Below are 17,209 nucleotides of genomic sequence, written 5' to 3'. Positions count from 1 at the left end.
CTAATTGGTCTTTTGACCAATTGGATCATCTCTGGAAAAAGATCTGTGATTGGTCAAAATACCAATTAGTGGAAAAAATATCAGTTGGGCTACCTGTGTAAATGCAGCTGTAGAGCCACTGCGCATAAAAGGTTTTTTTGAAGGATGTCTGTAATGCTTCATTAGAGCGCTCAGATTTTCAGTATGAAGTGACATCTAGGGCCCCTATAGAGAGATCATCAGGGAAACTTCACGCTGCCCCTGAGCTAATGAGAGAGCAACTTTGGATCCGTATAGGGGAGCAAAGTGACATTTTTACATTATCTGGCGTGGCATGCCGTACCCTGTCATGCCAGACTGAGACGCCCCTGAGTTGCCGCCCATCTGCATGCCAATCAGACTACGGCCTTGACGCAGCTGCTCTTCAGAAAACTCCCGCCGGTTTCCCTGAGCTTTCCTGAAAGCACAGGAGAGACACAACTGGTCAGTTACCTGCAGTGATAGATGTTTGTACAAGAGAGATTCAAATTTATGTCAGATAGGAAGGCCTACACCTAGAGTAATAACATGGATGCATGAACAAACATCAGAGGTAGTGGGGGTTAGGTAATGCGACTCATTGTAAATAGTTAATTTTAGAGTGGTATGTACTAAAGAAATTGACAAATCATTTTTGCTGTTTTGTAGAACTCATTACAGATGATTAGTTTCTTACTTATGAAACCAATCAGGTTCACCACGATATTGACCATCATCCTTTGTGAGTGCCATACTGCCTAGAGCCGACAAGGTCCTTTGCACGGCAGCCATATCCTTCCCTGTAGTCACACAAAATACCAGACAGATATTTCAATATCATATTTGGCTTTAGTTGGTCCTCATTGGTTATAATGCAAATTTGTTTTTGTAGAAGAAAATGTATGATTTGACAAAGTAATCCATTCCAGAAAGTTATATTATATTGAACCGATATATTTACATACCTGAAGTTATCTAACATAACAACTAACAGTTTGCTGCATGTGAGTTTATGCTGGAGTGGAATCACCACTGTATTAGGAGAGCTGTACCTTCCCACAGGTCCACAGTCTGGAAAAGGTCCCCAGTGATCAGCCCATAAGCTTCAGCTGCATGCAGGAACTGGGAGATCTTTTCCATCTGCTTGAAGACCATTTTTGTCTCTGGGATCTTCTTTATGGGCTCTTGACCAGGGGGATATAGGCTGTTAATGAGCCTACAAAGAATCTGTAACGAGATATGAAATGTTGTAATGACAGGATACAACTGGCCTACACCCACCCAGCCTCATCAGGGGTGGCAGTGGTTGGTTGCTTGGAGGAGAAACCCCATAATACCTAAGGCTATCAAATATGGCACATTATGACCATTGTGGATTAGAATCTGAGATTATCTGTATATGTGTGTTTTAAAGTGTTGCTCCATAATTTGTGTATAATTTCAGCCAGTAGTTTTGAAAGTGGTGCTCACGAGTCAAAATGGGTCTCTGTTTTTTCTGCACTACTCATCCATTTCATATGATATGTTACACCCCCCCCCCCCCCCCGCAAAAAAAAGTTTTTTTGTTGCAGTTTGTATGACATGTTAAGAATCCAATTTGTACAATATGTAACAAATTTGTTGTGCAAAAGATCCCAGACTGCATCTTTAAGAGTTAGGTTTAGAATACAGTAAAGGCATGAGGTTATGTTTACATTTTAGTCCTTTAGCAGACACTTTTATCCATAGTGACTTGCAGGAGCAATTAGCGCTATGTGCCTTCCTCTCTAGGCTACCTGCTGCCCTACGTCAATCAGACTTTGGCTCAGAGACTCACTGTTCCATCTTTGAGCCAGCTCTGGAAGTTCAGTCTCCCAGGCTCTGGTCGCTCTATGTTCCCCCCAACCTGCAAGATGATCCAGTCCACCAGTCTGGCCTCCAGGTCCAGAATATACTTCTGGTCTATCTTCTCCTGAACCTCCCTACTCAGTCCGTAGCTGGGTCCTCTGTTAGCCATGGCTGCCAGAGTTAGAGACCTTCCAACAGGGACTGCAAGGAAAGGGTTCAATTTAATCAATTATTATGGGCCAATACATAACAATTGAACTGCCATCTAGTTTGAGGATGTGTCAGATGTGTAGGCCTATGCTGCTGGAACCATACACTATGGCTGTGTTTACACACACAGACAACCCAATTCTGATGTTTTTTCCCACTAATTGGTCTGTTGACCAATCAGATCAGCTCCTTTGCCAACAATCGGGTAAAATATCAGAATTGGGCTGCCTGTGTAAATTTCACTGCTACCTGTGTAGTCTTTGTATTTATAAATAATGTACTCTATGCAGCTCACACAGAATCCCGCCCTGCGCTTTCATTTCTGATGTCATATGTAGGCTATATATAGCTAGATGCGGGCATGCGTAAGCCTCTGACTTCAAGGAGATGCAGATAACGTAGTTGTAAAGTTCAGCAATTTTCTTCATATTCGGACACCTCTAGTTTCATATTGAGAAATGTATAATTTAACCGTGTGAGTGATACTTCTCTCGAAAACAAATTCGAGGAAAATATGATAGAAATGTAATATACGTAGTGGTCCCGTGATGCGCGCCACTGGAGAGCATATCCAAGGCAGGATTTATGAAACGCCATAATGCACTTGCATAGATAGGCAAAAGGCAAATGGATCCTCCCCAAAATAAAGTTCCTCTCGGACATTCGAGCTATGGAAATAACTTAGGCAAAACGGTCTGGATACACTCCCGCTAAGGGAAAATACTGCAAGTGCAAGCAAAATTGATTAATTTATTATAGCGTGCGCAATACATCTAGGCCCATTCGGAATGTCATTCGTCTCAGCACATTATTTTTCCATTTCATTCGTTTACTTACTAATTTTAAATGAATGTATGGTCCGCTTCGCTCTGGTCCTGGTCGTTAGTCCCGCTCTGCAGTCACATGCTGTTCAAACTGTACATCTTTGAGGGGTGCAGTACCAAGCTCAGCATCCCTACTCAGCAACCGTTCTCGGACTCGCCACAGCATTCAGAGCCACGCGAGTTAAGTGATGCCTCAGCGCCTCTGACAGGGGATTTAAGGAATGAATTCATGGCCAAACGGGAGAAACGTCACAACATCCAGTGAAAATGTCCAGGAATGGTTTTAGGACTACATTACCCTTCAATAATTTATTTCATTAATATATTGTAGGCCATCAATGATTCAATTTGCATGATTGGTATATAATCTTTACCAGTTAATTTTACTACCATGGTTTATGTCTATGTGCTTTCTCTATGTTGATCAAAACATTGATATGTTTGTTGTACGTTTACATTTTAGTCATTTAGCAGACGCTCTTATCCAGAAAGACTTACAGTTAGTGCATTCATCTTAAGATAGCTAGGTGGGACAACCACATATCACAGGCATAGAAAGGAGGGATTATTTAAGATACTGTTTGATTCAAAAGTCATTCGAATCAAGGCATATTTGCCTTCATCTCGACGAAACCACATGTTTATAATTCCTATAAAATAGTTTATATTCATATACTTACTTAAATGCATGTCACAGAAATACAGTAGCTTATGCTATATGAAAAACGTCCATGGAGAAACTAAACATACATACGAAAAAATTGCATTTTCCTTTAAATGTTTATTTTGACAGAATAAACAGGACAATAGGCTACATACAGTAAATGCATTCTGCAAGCCTTACACTCTTACGTCAAGGACAGCGCGGTAGAGAAAGCACATTTAGCGCAGTGATTGTATTCATCCACCCTCACGGAGGTGATGCTACTGTCCATAACACTGTGCCTGCTCAGCATCTCCACAACACATCTACTGTCCACCTGTCAAGGTGAGTACAAGCATTACCCAGCATCTCCATAAAGAAGAGCCTGTTGTTTTCCCTGGAAGACATAAATGCAATCTGACTATTTAAAAACGCATGCCAACAGCAGAGTTACACATTATATGAATGTGTAAGGCGTGTTCTAAATAGGACATGTTTGGGGTCTCGTTACGGTTATCTATGGGCGACTTAAGTAGCCTTAGAGTGGTCGAACATCAGGTGTCCCATATCCATGTAATACTTGGCATCTTTTCGGAGTTGTGTCCAGTGCTCATTGGCCTTGGGTAAAGAGAGCAATATATCATGGCAATGCAAACATACACCCATACATATTTACACAGGTGGAAAGCTTGGACTGGTCAAAGGCAATACAAAATCCATTCACATAATACAATGAAAATCTATACACACAATACAATGGTAGATGTGGAGGCACCTGTTCTTGAACAGTGTAAGCCCACTGGTTCTGGTTGGGATCCCAGTATCCTGATGATCTCATCAGTCTGATGAATCACGTAGCTTCCTCTTCCTTTAGGAATGAAGCAGCAAAAACTGGTGTTAAAAAATATTGGTATTGCACATTTCTGTTTAGTAATTGATAAAACATCTTATTTTGAGATTGCTTCTGACCTGAAAAAATAAAATCTTAATCCAGTTGTGTAAATGACCAAAACAAAATGTATTTTGACAATATATGACACTAACATAATATGCCTACATTGCCCCACAAACCTTAATAAATCAGACAGCTTGATTATGCATCTGGAAAAATATACCACTGCTGCAACATCTCATAGCTTTCAACCATCAACCTGTTAAAGGTATTTAAGGGAGTTCTGGAAAAGGTAGCAGAAATAAGTTAGATTTACCTGAAGCTGGAGACGTGAACTGTTGCTCTGTGGCATGTGAGAGTCTCTGGCCTGGAATCTCACAAACGGATGTGAAGGGAACAGAACTCTCTTTCACAGGGAATGCAGAAAGCCCTAAGGAATGAATACCAGCAAGCTTGCAAGTTAGCAACCTGTTTCTGTGCCAGAGCTCAGATATAGAAATAGGCCTTTCACACAAAGTCGTCTGGCTGGGCTGGTGCTTTCAAGCTCTTAAAAACAAGTCTAGCACTGAGGATCACATAGTAGAGACCTTGTACAGACACTTGGTTTCCACTCCGACTTAACAAATATTTAGGTTTATTTACTGTAAAGGACAAGCATATCTCATTCTTAATAAAAGCTCAATATTGACCAATTTAAGGAAAGCAGTGTGTATGTATAATATATATCAGAAACAAGACACTATACATGTTTGGAAATGGCTCATTTAAAAAAGAAAAAAAAGAGGCCTATCTGATGTACAGTATGAGAGAAATAAACAAGTGAAAATGTGCAAACGAATGTGTTAGGCCCATCCTAAAATGTTCATCCATAAGTTCTGGTACTTTGCTTATCGGCGTCAGCTTCAGATGCATTGTTAGCATCACTGTACAGTGAGCTAGCCCATCAATTCTGCAACATAGTACTATCACCTAGAAACATTTAACTGTGATATAGAACATGTCGAAAACAAACTTAGTTCACAAGATGAAACATTTCGGATAGAGATTGTGATACTTTTGTATATATAGTGTATGAGGACACCACTTCAAATTTGTGGATTCGGCTATTTCAGCCACAACCGTTGCAGACAGGTACATAAAAATTGTGCACACAGCCATGCAATCTCCATAAACAAACGTTGGCAGTAGAATGGCCTTACTGAAGAGCTCAGTGACTTTCAACGTGGCACCGTCATAGGAAGCCACCTTTACAAGTCAGTTCGTCAAATTTCTTCCCTGGTAGAGCTGCCCCGGTCAACTGCAGGTGATGTTATTGTGAAGTGGAAATGTCTAGGAGCAACAATGGCTCAGCTGCGAATTGGTAGGCCACACAAGTTTACAGAATAGGACCGCCAAGTGCTGAAGCGCATAAAAATAATCTGTCCTCGGTTGCAATACTCATTAACGAGTTCCAAACTGCCTCTGGAAGCAACATCAGCAGAAGAACTGTTAGTCGGGAGCTTCGTGAAATGGGTTTCTATGGCCGAGCAGCCGCATACAAGCCTAAGATCACCATGTGCAATGCCAAGCGTCGGCTAGAGTGGTGTAAAGCTCGCCGCCATTGGACTCTGGAGCAGTGGAAACGTGTTCTCTGGAGTGATGAATCACACTTCACCACTGGCAGTTTGGGAAAAGGCCCTTCCTGTTTCAGCATGAATTAATGTCCATGATTTTTGAATGAGATGTTCGACAACCAGGTGTCCACATACTTTCGGTCATGTAGTGCATGTTGGAAACCAACGACATCAAGTCCTAACCACTTTTAGCTGACAATGTACTAGGCAGTGTATCTGGGATCACATTACACTAATGACAGCTTACCATCACTGTATGACATAGTAGCCACACATGGCATTTTATCCAATTAAATCAGAAAGTTGACTATACTAAAACATGAGCTGCCTACACGGCAATGCTTTTCACTTAATTACCTGTGCTTCTTAGGCCAGTCAAACATACCAGGCCATCTCATGCTACTGTTCAATCATTATTTGAAATCTGTCATTTTGGAATGGGCAATACTTGCAACAAAACCAAAATGAACTGGGCCAACATTGAAAAGTTACCCAGAGTGACAGTTGAAATTACATTTTTAAAAAGTTATCATTCTGGACTGCACTAAAATCACACCATAATATATATTCTACACTAAAATGTTAAAATACATTTTAATATAACACAATGCTCAGTTCTACATGAGTTGTCATGCAGTCAATATTCTGTTCTGACCTTGTGTGCAAAATTAAATGGCATGGACAAAGCAATACAAACATAGATATGTTGTGTCAGCAATGGAACCAAACAGCAAATACAGACAGCATAAGAAATGGGCAACGCATGGACATCAGCATTAGAATCAAACATTACAGTTGAGTAAAGTCCTTTTTCAACTGATTGTTCCAGCTGGACACCAGGATGAGAAGCTGCAGCAGCTAATGGGGTTTCATAATAATAGAAATACATAGTGAAGTGCCTAAAATACTGTGCTGATATTTGCTGCCTCCTATTGGTCTTTAAGGGCACATGCATAAATATAAGGCACATCACACTTGTTTGAATAAAATTGACAGTGGATAAAATAAATGTCTCACAAATGGACATAATGCATCTGTACCTGATGGGCTACTGTAATAGGAGTGATCCCTACTCATTGAAGGTTTAACGGAATATCAGACCACATTGTGGGAATAAATCAAAACTGTTCACAGCAGGCCCAAGAAGTTTGGTAGTCGTGGGAACAAAGTGTCATGGCAATGGTAAATACAAATCCTAATAAAAAGGCATGGAGAGAGCCGGGAGAAAACACAAGAGTTCATTTTCTTCACAGTGTGTGCTTGGTACAATAGCACCTTCGATACTGTAACGCATTGGGAACCGAACGGCCTGAGTGCGGAAAAGTTGGGGTCGGGGTGGTAGGAGTCACCCACAGCATTGTCCTGATTTGGCCACTCAAACCAACGTGGTCAGCTTGTCTATGAGGTCATCGATGGTGTAGACTATGAGCTTGATGTCCTCCTTTTCTGCCATGCGGTGCTGGCCATGCTTGCGCAAGATGACGTCAACGTCGTTGCTAAGCACACGCTCAGCTAGCTGCATGGAGACGTGCCAAGGCACATCCTGGTCCTTCATCCCATGGATGAGCCTCACCGGGCAAGTCACTGGAATGGGGCTCTGCAGAACGCAGTGCTGCTCTGCCTCCTTCAGGAACTCTGTGGTGAACGTGATGGAGCCCTCCTCATTGTGTTTGGTAGGAACCACCCACTGCCCCTTCTCTTCAATCTCCTTCCTCACCTACAATGACAAAATGATACCATTTTATTTTGGGGGTAAAGACATTATCTAAGATGGCAGCCATTTAAAAAATGTGCTTAGTATAGATGTTTCAATTGTAATTCCATCCAAATGTTGTTCTTGCAATTTCAAGATTAAACGCATGTCCCTTTCCTTTGAACCACCTTCAGTGTATTGATATGACTCATTTAATCAAGCGTCTGTCATTAGGGGAAATGTGCATTGGTCTGTATACAGAGCCTGTTAAGGTTATTGAAAACTCAAGATGGTTTATTCTGAATGCTGACTCACCTCAATAGGAAGTGTATTGTAGACCGTTACAAAGTGGTCAGCTGCTGTAGAGATGCCAACCATGGCCGCAGTTCTTTCTGGACGAGCTATAGCTGCCAGGCACATCAGCCAGCCGCCCATACTGGAGCCAACCAGAATCTGCAACATCAGAACAATTAGCTAGATCAGAAATGATCTTCTAAATGACAGCACTGATATCTCTAGTGTCAATTACGCATGCCGGAGGATCCAAAGGCTTATTATACAACTGCAGGCCAAGTCGAGGTATATTAACCCTAAAATCCTCCAGAGGTTTATTATTAACTCAGTGGACAATTCACACTGAAATCTGTAACAGTTTTACATCAACTACCATCCCAAATGGTTATACACTATTATACATGAGTCTGTGCAGGTCTATTTCAGCTAACAATACTTTGGATTACACTGGCTGATTAGAATTAGTCTCATCATAGAAACGGAAATGAACTACTTACTTGTGGCCCCTCCACAAGCTCGTCCAATACATATAGAACATCCCTCTTCCAAGTGCCAACAGTGCCATCTACTATTTCACCTTCAGAAGACCCACAGCCTGTATAGTCAAACCTGGAAAGACCACATAGATCTGCAAAGATTGGTTTTCCTGACTAATTGAAGAACTGACATACTGGCATGCATGCAACTTTTTTTTTTTAATCACTGAAAATACTATAGCTAACTTACCGTAGGTAAGAGTGGCCTAGTGACTGGCAGAACTCCTCAAGGGCTTCTGCTTTCTTCCCACCCATGTTTGAGGCAAACCCCGGCAAGAACACTACCCCTGGGCTCTTCCCCTTCACTTTTCTATAAGCCAGTTTCGGCTGGTCTGGGCGTGTAGCATAATGCACTGTAGACTTATGTCTCACTCCTGTAAAACAGAAACATTACATGCTTCCCCAACCCATTAGCTAGGTCAATCATGCAATACATGATTTCATGAGATTACAATGATAGCCATGTGGCGCAGGGGTTATTTACAACGGTTTTGTTTGTGGCTCCAATTTGGATTTGTTCGACACCTCTGACCAATCATGCTCTGTTCTGACTGATGTAGATATTACGTAGTTGGTTAACCCTCATTAGTTAGCCAATACTGACAAATAACTGTCGGCGAGTTAGCTCCAGGTTCGCGTTAACAGGGTAACGTTACTTTCCCGTAACTACCTAGTTAGCTATCTATTTAGGGTTGTGCAGCAAAAGACGATATAGCCAAGCCATACATTATATCAAATTAGCCAACTACTGTAGTTCGCTAGCTGGGCTAGTTGGCCTTGCTTGGCTGGGCTAGCGTTACAGTTAGTTAACGTTAGCTAGTTATCTAACTAACGTTAACGCAACTAACGCTAACCGACTTGGTTTTTGAAGCATTGATTTCGTAGAAAGAACATTCGTTTGAAAATCTGTCTAGTTACCTAGCCAGTAGACGTTTTTCGTTAAGGATTTAGCTATTGGTTAATTAGCTAGCTAGTTAACTCATTGTATCGTTAATTTCCTATTATGGTGTAGCGACACACCCCCTGACGTTATTGTTTTTATGGAAGTAAGTCTGCATTACGCAAAGTTTAATAGTTGGGACATGAATTAAACACTTTTAGCTAGTACTCACCCGAAAACATAATATCTTGTCTTTGGACATTTAATTGGAAAACCCTGCTGAAACGCCTTACTAAAATATACGCCATCGCCAATCTGACAAGGATCCGACCTTATTGAACTAGCTGGTGTATTTGAATGACACCGACTGATTAGCTAGCCAGCCAGCCTTCCAGTTCCGGGTCCTACCAACCCCTGCGCTGGATGAACAAAACAAATACAAATACAGATACAGAAATATACAAACAAGAGTACATTAACCTAACAGACAGGGGTATTACATATGAAAATAAATTTTTAATTTGTCAAAAAGTTTTATGGTCCGTATTGCTTTTTGTTTTTTACATTTACTGATAATTTCAAAATAATATTTCAATTCTATCTTAAATAATGTGAAGAGGGGTTTGTTCTCTGCCCACTTCATTTTATGGCTAAATAATCTTCCATGAAAAATAAACAAATTAACAAATGAAAGTTAAATCAGGGTCCATATAATTTGGATCAAAATAAAACATAATATCAGGGTCTCTCAAATTAAAATTAATAGTCGTTTCTTTTCAAATAAAGTCTTCCAACTCACTCCAAACTCTTCTGACATAAGAACAGTCTCAAAATAAATGGTCAAGAGTTTCTGGGTCACAACCACAAAATACGCATTTGTTATCAATAGCTATTTTGAATCTGTGTATAATAAAGGTCTTTACAGGGTAGATTCTATGAATGAGTTTGTATGATACTTCACCTTATTAGATTTACGGTATTTGACCGAGGTAAAGACAGTTTCAAGTTGGATATTCGACGGATATTTGCCTGTAGTTTTCCTTACGTCCACCAACAGCAGTTAGGGACCATCAACATAGTGACAAATCTAATTTTTCAAATTTCAATAGCTCTTTAACCATTACTCCTAAAACGTTCAAAACTGGTTGTAGCTAACCCGATGGCATAGACACACATTGCACACACTTTTATTTTGTCGATTTAAATCTCACACTATTTTAAATTATTTATTTACAATTTTGAATTTCAATAGCTCTTTGGTCATATGACCTACTGACTTCAAACAAGGTTCAGAATGTACCCTAAGTGGGCCTATATATTGCACACCCTTTAGTTTGTCCATTTTCATCTCACACGTTTTTACATGAATTTTTCAAACGTTCAAATTTCAGTAGTTCCTTGGTCATGTGACCTACTGACTTCAAACAAGGTTCAGAATGTACCCTCAGTGGGCCTACACATTGCACACCCTTTAGTTTGTCCATTTTCATCTCACACGTTTTTACATGAATTTTGAAGTCAGTAGGTCACATGACCAAGGAGCTATTGAAATTTGAAAGTTTGACAAATTCATGTAAAATTGAGTGAGATGAAAAGGGACAAACTAAAGGGTGTGCAATGTGTAGGCCTACTCAGTGTACATTCTGAACCTTGTTTGAAGTCAGTTTTTCACATGCCCAAGGAGCTATTGAAATTTGAATGTTTGACAAATTCATGTAAAATTGAGTGAGATGAAAATGGACAAACTAAAGGGTGTGCAATGTGTAGGCCTACTGAGTGTACATTCTGAACCTTGTTTGAAGTCAGTTTTTTCCCATGCCCAAGGAGCTATTGAAATTTGAATGTTTGACAAATTCATGTAAAATTGAGTGAGATGAAAATGGACAAACTAAAGGGTGTGCAATATAGAAGAGTATTCAGTGGACATTCTGAACCTTGTTTGAGTCAAGTAGGTCACATGACCAAGGAGCTATTGACATTCAAATGTAAAAAAAGTTTGTACCTAGTTTACGCTCCCTAACTAATTCAACTAGGAATAGAAAATGCTGCTCACATTTTCACATGTTTATTAGCTTTGGAAAGTAAATTAATGTCCAAATCGTGAAAATAAGACCTGTGCAATGATGTGCGCAATTTTTCCAACATCGTGACACTTATTTGGAATCTGTGGCTCAAGTGGTTAAAAAGCTATTGAGGTTTGAAAGCACGAATATCCGTCGAATATATAACTTGAAACTGTCTTTACCTTGGTCAATATTTGCCAGACAACAAGACTTTGTTCCAGTTCAATTGTCCTAGTGCTTTATTCCAGTACTATTTAGCAGAGGGAATAGTACCATCTTGACAGTTTTCTTATATACATGTTATTACATTTATAGTTTAAAATATAAATTCCTTCTAGATGTATTGAGGTTACAAAATCCTCAACAGTTGCACTTGGAGTATTGTTATATTCTCCTAAACGAAGAATAGCACCTCTAGGGACAGCTCTAACAATTATTTGAAACTCCTCAGGAGTGAATGTAACATTGTGTGTTCTCATGAATTTTGGATAATCATATAGTTGTCCATCATTATTCAATAATTGTTCAACCCAGATAATGCTGTTGTCAAACCAGTTCTGGAAAAACATGTATTTTATGTATTTATTATTCCAGATTGTATATCTATGTGGGGGAAAATACATCAGGTTCCAAGTTAGAAGTACTTGTTTATGAAAGTTAGCAAGCTTATTAAAAGGGATCTTACCCACATCAAAGTTTAATTTGAGTAAGAATTCTAGACCACCAATCTGTTGGAAAATTAAATTAGGGATTATATTCTAAATGCAATCATAATTTCTTGAATCGTTTTGTATCCATTTGATCTTAAAGATTATATTATAAAGATTAGGTTTTAAAATTCAGAGCATTCAACCCTCCCTAACGTTGGGTGCTACATATTACCGCTTTTCTTAAATAATGAGGTTTATTCCTCCATATGAAGTTAAATAATTTAGTATCAAGCATTGTAGTTAGAGGAACATCCAATGCAAGGGAGGTATAATGTAACGATCGTCGTATCGATGAGAAGGAGAAGACCAAGGTGCAGCGTGGTAAGTACTCATAATTACTTTTAATGAATACTAAGAAAAACGATAAACGAACAGTTCTGCCAGGTGAACATACACTAAACAGAAAACAACCACCCACAACACACAATGGAAAATAGGCTACCTAAGTATAGCTCCCAATCAGAGACAACGATAGACAGCTGCCTCTGATTGGGAACCACACCAGGTCAAACACAGAAATAGACAACCTAGACATACAACATAGATTGCCCACCCACATCACACCCTGACCAAACAAAACATAGAAACATACAAAGCAATCTATGGTCAGGGCGTGACATATAACTTTAATACCAATATACGTGATCACGTATTTTACAGGGATATTACATACTGAATTTAAGTCACATCTTTTCAACGCAAATAATTCACATTTCCTAATATTCAGAGATTAACCAGATACAAGTGAGAAGGCATTAATACACCCAATAGCTGTCCTGACTTCATTATTATCTTCTTTTTTAAATGTTGGTGTCGTCAGCCAATTATGAACATTGTATCTCTTTATCTTGTATCTGAATACCCCTAAAACTATCCTTATTGATATGAAGTGCCGTAACTTGTGTGACCAATAAAAATAAGAAAGGAGAAACTGGGCATCCTTTTTTAACTCCACATCTAATGTCGAATTTCTGTGAAGTTCCATGGGATAATTTAACAGAAGTGTTACTATTATTGTAAAGTGTCTTAATTACTGTAACAAGTGCAAAAGGAGTCGGGAAGCAAGTTCAGGGAGTGCATCATTTAATAAACAAAACAAGAACCACGAACAACGCACAGACAGGAAACTGAAACAATAACACCTGGGGAAGGAACCAAAGGGAGTGACATATATATGGAAGGTAATCAGGAAAGTGATGGAGTCCAGGTGAGTGATGACGCACAGGTGCGCGTAACGATGGGCACAGGTGTGTGCCATAATGAGCAGCCTGGTGACCTAGAGGCCGGAGAGGGAGCACACGTGACAATTACGCTTACAACCAAAAAAATCGAAGTCTCAAAAAGAAAATAATGCTTGTAAAAGTCTTCAAATAAAATAAAGCTTTCTTCCATAATGTGCTCATTGTAGTCTATCAACTCCAATACTAGTCGAATATTATTACATATATGTCTTCCCTTCATAAAACCATCAATGATTTGGTCAAGACCTTTTAAGTCTTTCTGCAAAGATGGATGCAACTAGCTTTCCATCATTGGTCATTAATGTGATTGGTCTCCAATTTTCTAACATCATAGGATCTTTGTTTTGTTTGGGGATTACAGAAATGAGGCCATGTGTCATAGAAACAGGCAGGACCCCTAAATCAATTGCCTCCTTAAAATCATTAAATATAAATTCAACAATATCTTCCTGAAAATATTTATAGAACTCACTAATAAGGCCATAATTTCCTGGAGATGTGTTCTCTTTTAACTTGCTGATCATTTATTTATTTCCTTAATAGAAATATATTCATCACAAGACATTTGGAAGTCTTCATCTATGAATTTTGCATATTCTTTGACAGAGTCTAGAAAGGCAGATATGTCACTAGCTGTAATGATTCTCATCTGGTGAAGGAGAAGAGGACCAAAATGCAGCGTGGTAAGTGTTCGTCATATTTTTAATAAAAACTGAACCCTACACAAAATAACAACGAGGAGAAACCGAACCAGTTCTGCAAGGTGAACAGACACTAAACAGAAAATAAACACCCACAACCAAAACGGGGAAAACAGGCTACCTAAGTATGATTCTCAATCAGAGACAACGATCGACAGCTGCCTCTGATTGAGAACCATACCAGGCCAAATACAGAAATACAACAACATAGAAAAAAGAACATAGACTACCCACCCCAACTCACGCCCTGACCAACCTAACACAAAGACATAAAAAAGGAACTAAGGTCAGAACGTGACACTAGTAGGACAGGCATTACTGGTGTAAAGATTACCATAGAATTCTGAAACATATTTTGAAATATCTTTGAGGTTTTCATTTTCTTTGCTATCTAAACTAAGCAAAAAAAGAAATGTCCTTTTTTCAGGACGCTGTCTTTCAAAAATAATTAGTAAAAATCCAAATAACTTCACAGATCTTCATTGTAAAGGGTTTAAACACTGTTTCCCATGCTTGTTCAATGAACCATAAACAATTAATGAACATGCACCTGTGGAACGCTCGTTAAGACACTAACAGCGTACAGACGGTAGGCAATTAAAGTCACAGTTATGAAAACTTAGGACACTAAAGAGGCCTTTCTACTGACTCTGAAAAACACAAAAAGAAAGATGCCCAGGGTCCCTGCTCATCTGCGTGAACATGCCTCAGGCATGCTGCAAGGAGGCATGGCGACTTCAGATGTGGCCAGGGCAATAAATTGCAATGTCCATACTGTGAGACGCCTAAGACAGCGCTACAGGGAGACAGGATGGACAGCTGATCATCCTCGCAGTGGCAGACCATGTGTAACAACACCTGCACAGGATCGGTATATCCGAACATCACACCTGCGGGACAGGTACAGGATGGCAACAACAACTGCCTGAGTTACTCCAGGAACGCACAATCCCTTCATCAGTGCTCAGACTGTCCGCAATAGGCTGAGAGAGGCTGGACTGAGGGCTTGTAGGCCTGTTGTAAGGCATGTCCTCACCAGACATCACCGGCAACAACGTTGCCTATGGGCACAAACCCACCGTCGCTGGACCAGACAGGACTAGCAAAAAGTGCTCTTCACTGACGAGTCGCGGTTTTGTCTCACCAGGGGGGGATGGTCGGATTTGCGTTTATCGTTGAAGGAATGAGCGTTACACCGAGGCCTGTACTCTGGAGCAGGATCGATTTGGAGGTGGAGGGTCCATCATGGTCTGGGGCGGTGTGTCACAGCATCATCGGACTGAGCTTGTTGTCATTTCAGGCAATCTCAACGCTGTGCATTACAGGGAAGACATCCTCCTCCCTCTTGTGGTACCCTTCCTGCAGGCTCATCCTGACATGACCCTCCAGCATGACAATGCCACCAGCCATACTGCTCGTTCTGTGCGTGATTTCCTGCAAGACAGGAATGTCAGTGTTCTGCCATGGCCAGCGAAGAGCCCGGATCTAAATCCCATTGAGCACATCTGGGACCTGTTGGATCGGAGGGTGAGGGCTAGGGCTAGGGCCATTCCCCCCAGAAATGTCCGGGACCTTGCAGGTGCCTTGGTGGAAGAGTGGGGTAACATCTCACAGCAAGAACTGGCACATCTGGTGCAGTCCATGAGGAGGAGATGCACTGCAGTACTTAATGCAGCTGGTGGCCACACCAGATACTGACTGTTGCTTTTGATTTTGACCCCCCCTTTGTTCAGGGACACATTATTCAATTTCTGTTAGTCACATGTCTGTGGAACTTGTTCAGTTTATGTCTCAGTTGTTGAATCTCGTTATGTTCATACAAATATTTACACATGTTATGTTTGCTGAAAATAAACGCAGTTGAGAGTGAGAGAACGTTTCTTTTTTTGCTGAGTTTATATTAAGCTTATGAACAGAGGTAAATTCAGAATGTTTTTTTTCCCCTTCCTCCAACCATTTCCTTCTTGATCTTACAAATGCCCCTTTTGCTCTCTCTTCACACATGCCGTCCATTTCTAGTTGTAAAGAAAATAGTTCACCTTCCCTCAATCTTTTAAGTTCAGCAATTTCTTTACCTCTTTTCATGGCTGTTTGTCTTATTTCACACTTCATTAATTCCCAATATTTCCCATAAGACCCAACAAATAGTTGTGCTTTCCTCCAATTTTCTTCTATAATATCTTTGGCATTCATCTTGAAATTATCATTTTCCAACAGCCTACTGTTGAGTATCCAATAACTCCGATTCGGTTTATTAGATCCATTAATATTTAAAGATAAGGATATAACTTTATGATCAGTAAGAGTTGATGGTTCAATGGATACCTTGACTACAGTGTTATATAATGAATTAGAAATCAACCAGAAGTCAATTCTTGACTGTCTTTACATTTTATTTTAATTTTATTTATTTCACCTTTATTTAACCAGGTAGGCTAGTTGAGAACAAGTTCTCATTTGCAACTGCGACCTGGCCAAGGTAAAGCAAAGCAGTTTGACACATACAACAACACAGAGTTACACATGGAATAAACAAACGTATAATCAATAATACAGTAGAAAAATCTATATACAGCATGTGCAAATGAGGTAGGATAAGAGAGATAAGGCAATAAATAGGCTATGGTGGCAAATTAGTTACAATATAGCAATTATACACTGGAATGGTAGGATGTGGAGAAGATGAATGTGCAAGTTGAGATACTGGGGTGCAAAGGAGCAAGATAAATAAATAAATAAATACAGTATGGGGATGAGGTAGATTGGATGGGCTATTTACAGATGAGCTATGTACAGGTGCAGTGATCTGTGAGCTGCTCTGACAGCTGGTACTTAAAGCTAGTGAGGGAGGTAAGAGTCTCCAGCTTCAGAGATTTTTTGCTGTTCGTTCCATTCATTGGCAGCAGAGAACTGGAAGGAGAGGCGGCCAAAGAAAGAATTGGCTTTGGGGGTGATCATACCTGCTGGAGCGCGTGCTACGGTGGGTGCTGCTATGGTGACCAGTGAGCCGAGATAAGGCAGGACTTTACCTAGCAGAGACTTGTAGATGACCTGGAGCCAGTGGGTTTGGCGACGAGTATGAAGC

General features: G+C 40.1%; 2 protein-coding genes across 2 annotated transcripts; both read right to left on the bottom strand.

Annotated features, from left to right (window-relative positions):
• Positions 1 to 294: 294 nt before the first annotated feature.
• On the bottom strand, positions 295 to 1,993 carry LOC120021785 (transgelin-3-like). Its single transcript, XM_038965637.1, has 4 exons — positions 1,814 to 1,993; positions 1,050 to 1,224; positions 695 to 797; positions 295 to 436 (listed from the first exon to the last, which is right to left on the bottom strand). Exons 1-4 carry the CDS (start codon positions 1,991 to 1,993, stop codon positions 295 to 297), a joined length of 600 nt encoding a protein of 199 aa, XP_038821565.1.
• Positions 1,994 to 5,955: 3,962 nt separating this feature from the next.
• LOC120021392 (palmitoyl-protein thioesterase ABHD10, mitochondrial-like) lies at positions 5,956 to 9,717 on the bottom strand. The gene is made up of 5 exons (XM_038965147.1): positions 9,642 to 9,717; positions 8,720 to 8,903; positions 8,491 to 8,602; positions 8,015 to 8,152; positions 5,956 to 7,723 (listed from the first exon to the last, which is right to left on the bottom strand). Exons 1-5 carry the CDS (start codon positions 9,715 to 9,717, stop codon positions 7,382 to 7,384), a joined length of 852 nt encoding a protein of 283 aa, XP_038821075.1. The 3' UTR covers positions 5,956 to 7,381.
• Between the last annotated feature and the right edge of the window lie 7,492 nt (positions 9,718 to 17,209).

Source organism: Salvelinus namaycush, chromosome 26 (assembly GCF_016432855.1).
Source record: "Salvelinus namaycush isolate Seneca chromosome 26, SaNama_1.0, whole genome shotgun sequence".
NCBI classification, from domain to species: Eukaryota; Metazoa; Chordata; class Actinopteri; order Salmoniformes; family Salmonidae; genus Salvelinus; species Salvelinus namaycush.
This window is presented reverse-complemented; position numbering and strand designations above follow the sequence as displayed.

What these genes read in the sequence shown, in the direction of transcription:
- LOC120021392 (XM_038965147.1), bottom strand. Translation starts at nt 9,717, where the DNA reads ATGGCGTATATTTTAGTAAGGCGTTTCAGCAGGGTTTTCCAATTAAAT. An exon ending in AGCTTGTGGAGGGGCCACAA is followed by an intron (nt 8,153 to 8,490) that starts GTAAGTAGTTCA and finishes CTGATGTTGCAG; the next exon opens with ATTCTGGTTGGCTCCAGTAT. An exon ending in ACAATACACTTCCTATTGAG is followed by an intron (nt 7,724 to 8,014) that starts GTGAGTCAGCAT and finishes TTGTCATTGTAG; the next exon opens with GTGAGGAAGGAGATTGAAGA.
- LOC120021785 (XM_038965637.1), bottom strand. Translation starts at nt 1,993, where the DNA reads ATGGCTAACAGAGGACCCAGCTACGGACTGAGTAGGGAGGTTCAGGAG. An exon ending in GCTGGCTCAAAGATGGAACA is followed by an intron (nt 1,225 to 1,813) that starts GTGAGTCTCTGA and finishes ATCTCGTTACAG; the next exon opens with ATTCTTTGTAGGCTCATTAA. An exon ending in GACTGTGGACCTGTGGGAAG is followed by an intron (nt 798 to 1,049) that starts GTACAGCTCTCC and finishes GTGTGACTACAG; the next exon opens with GGAAGGATATGGCTGCCGTG.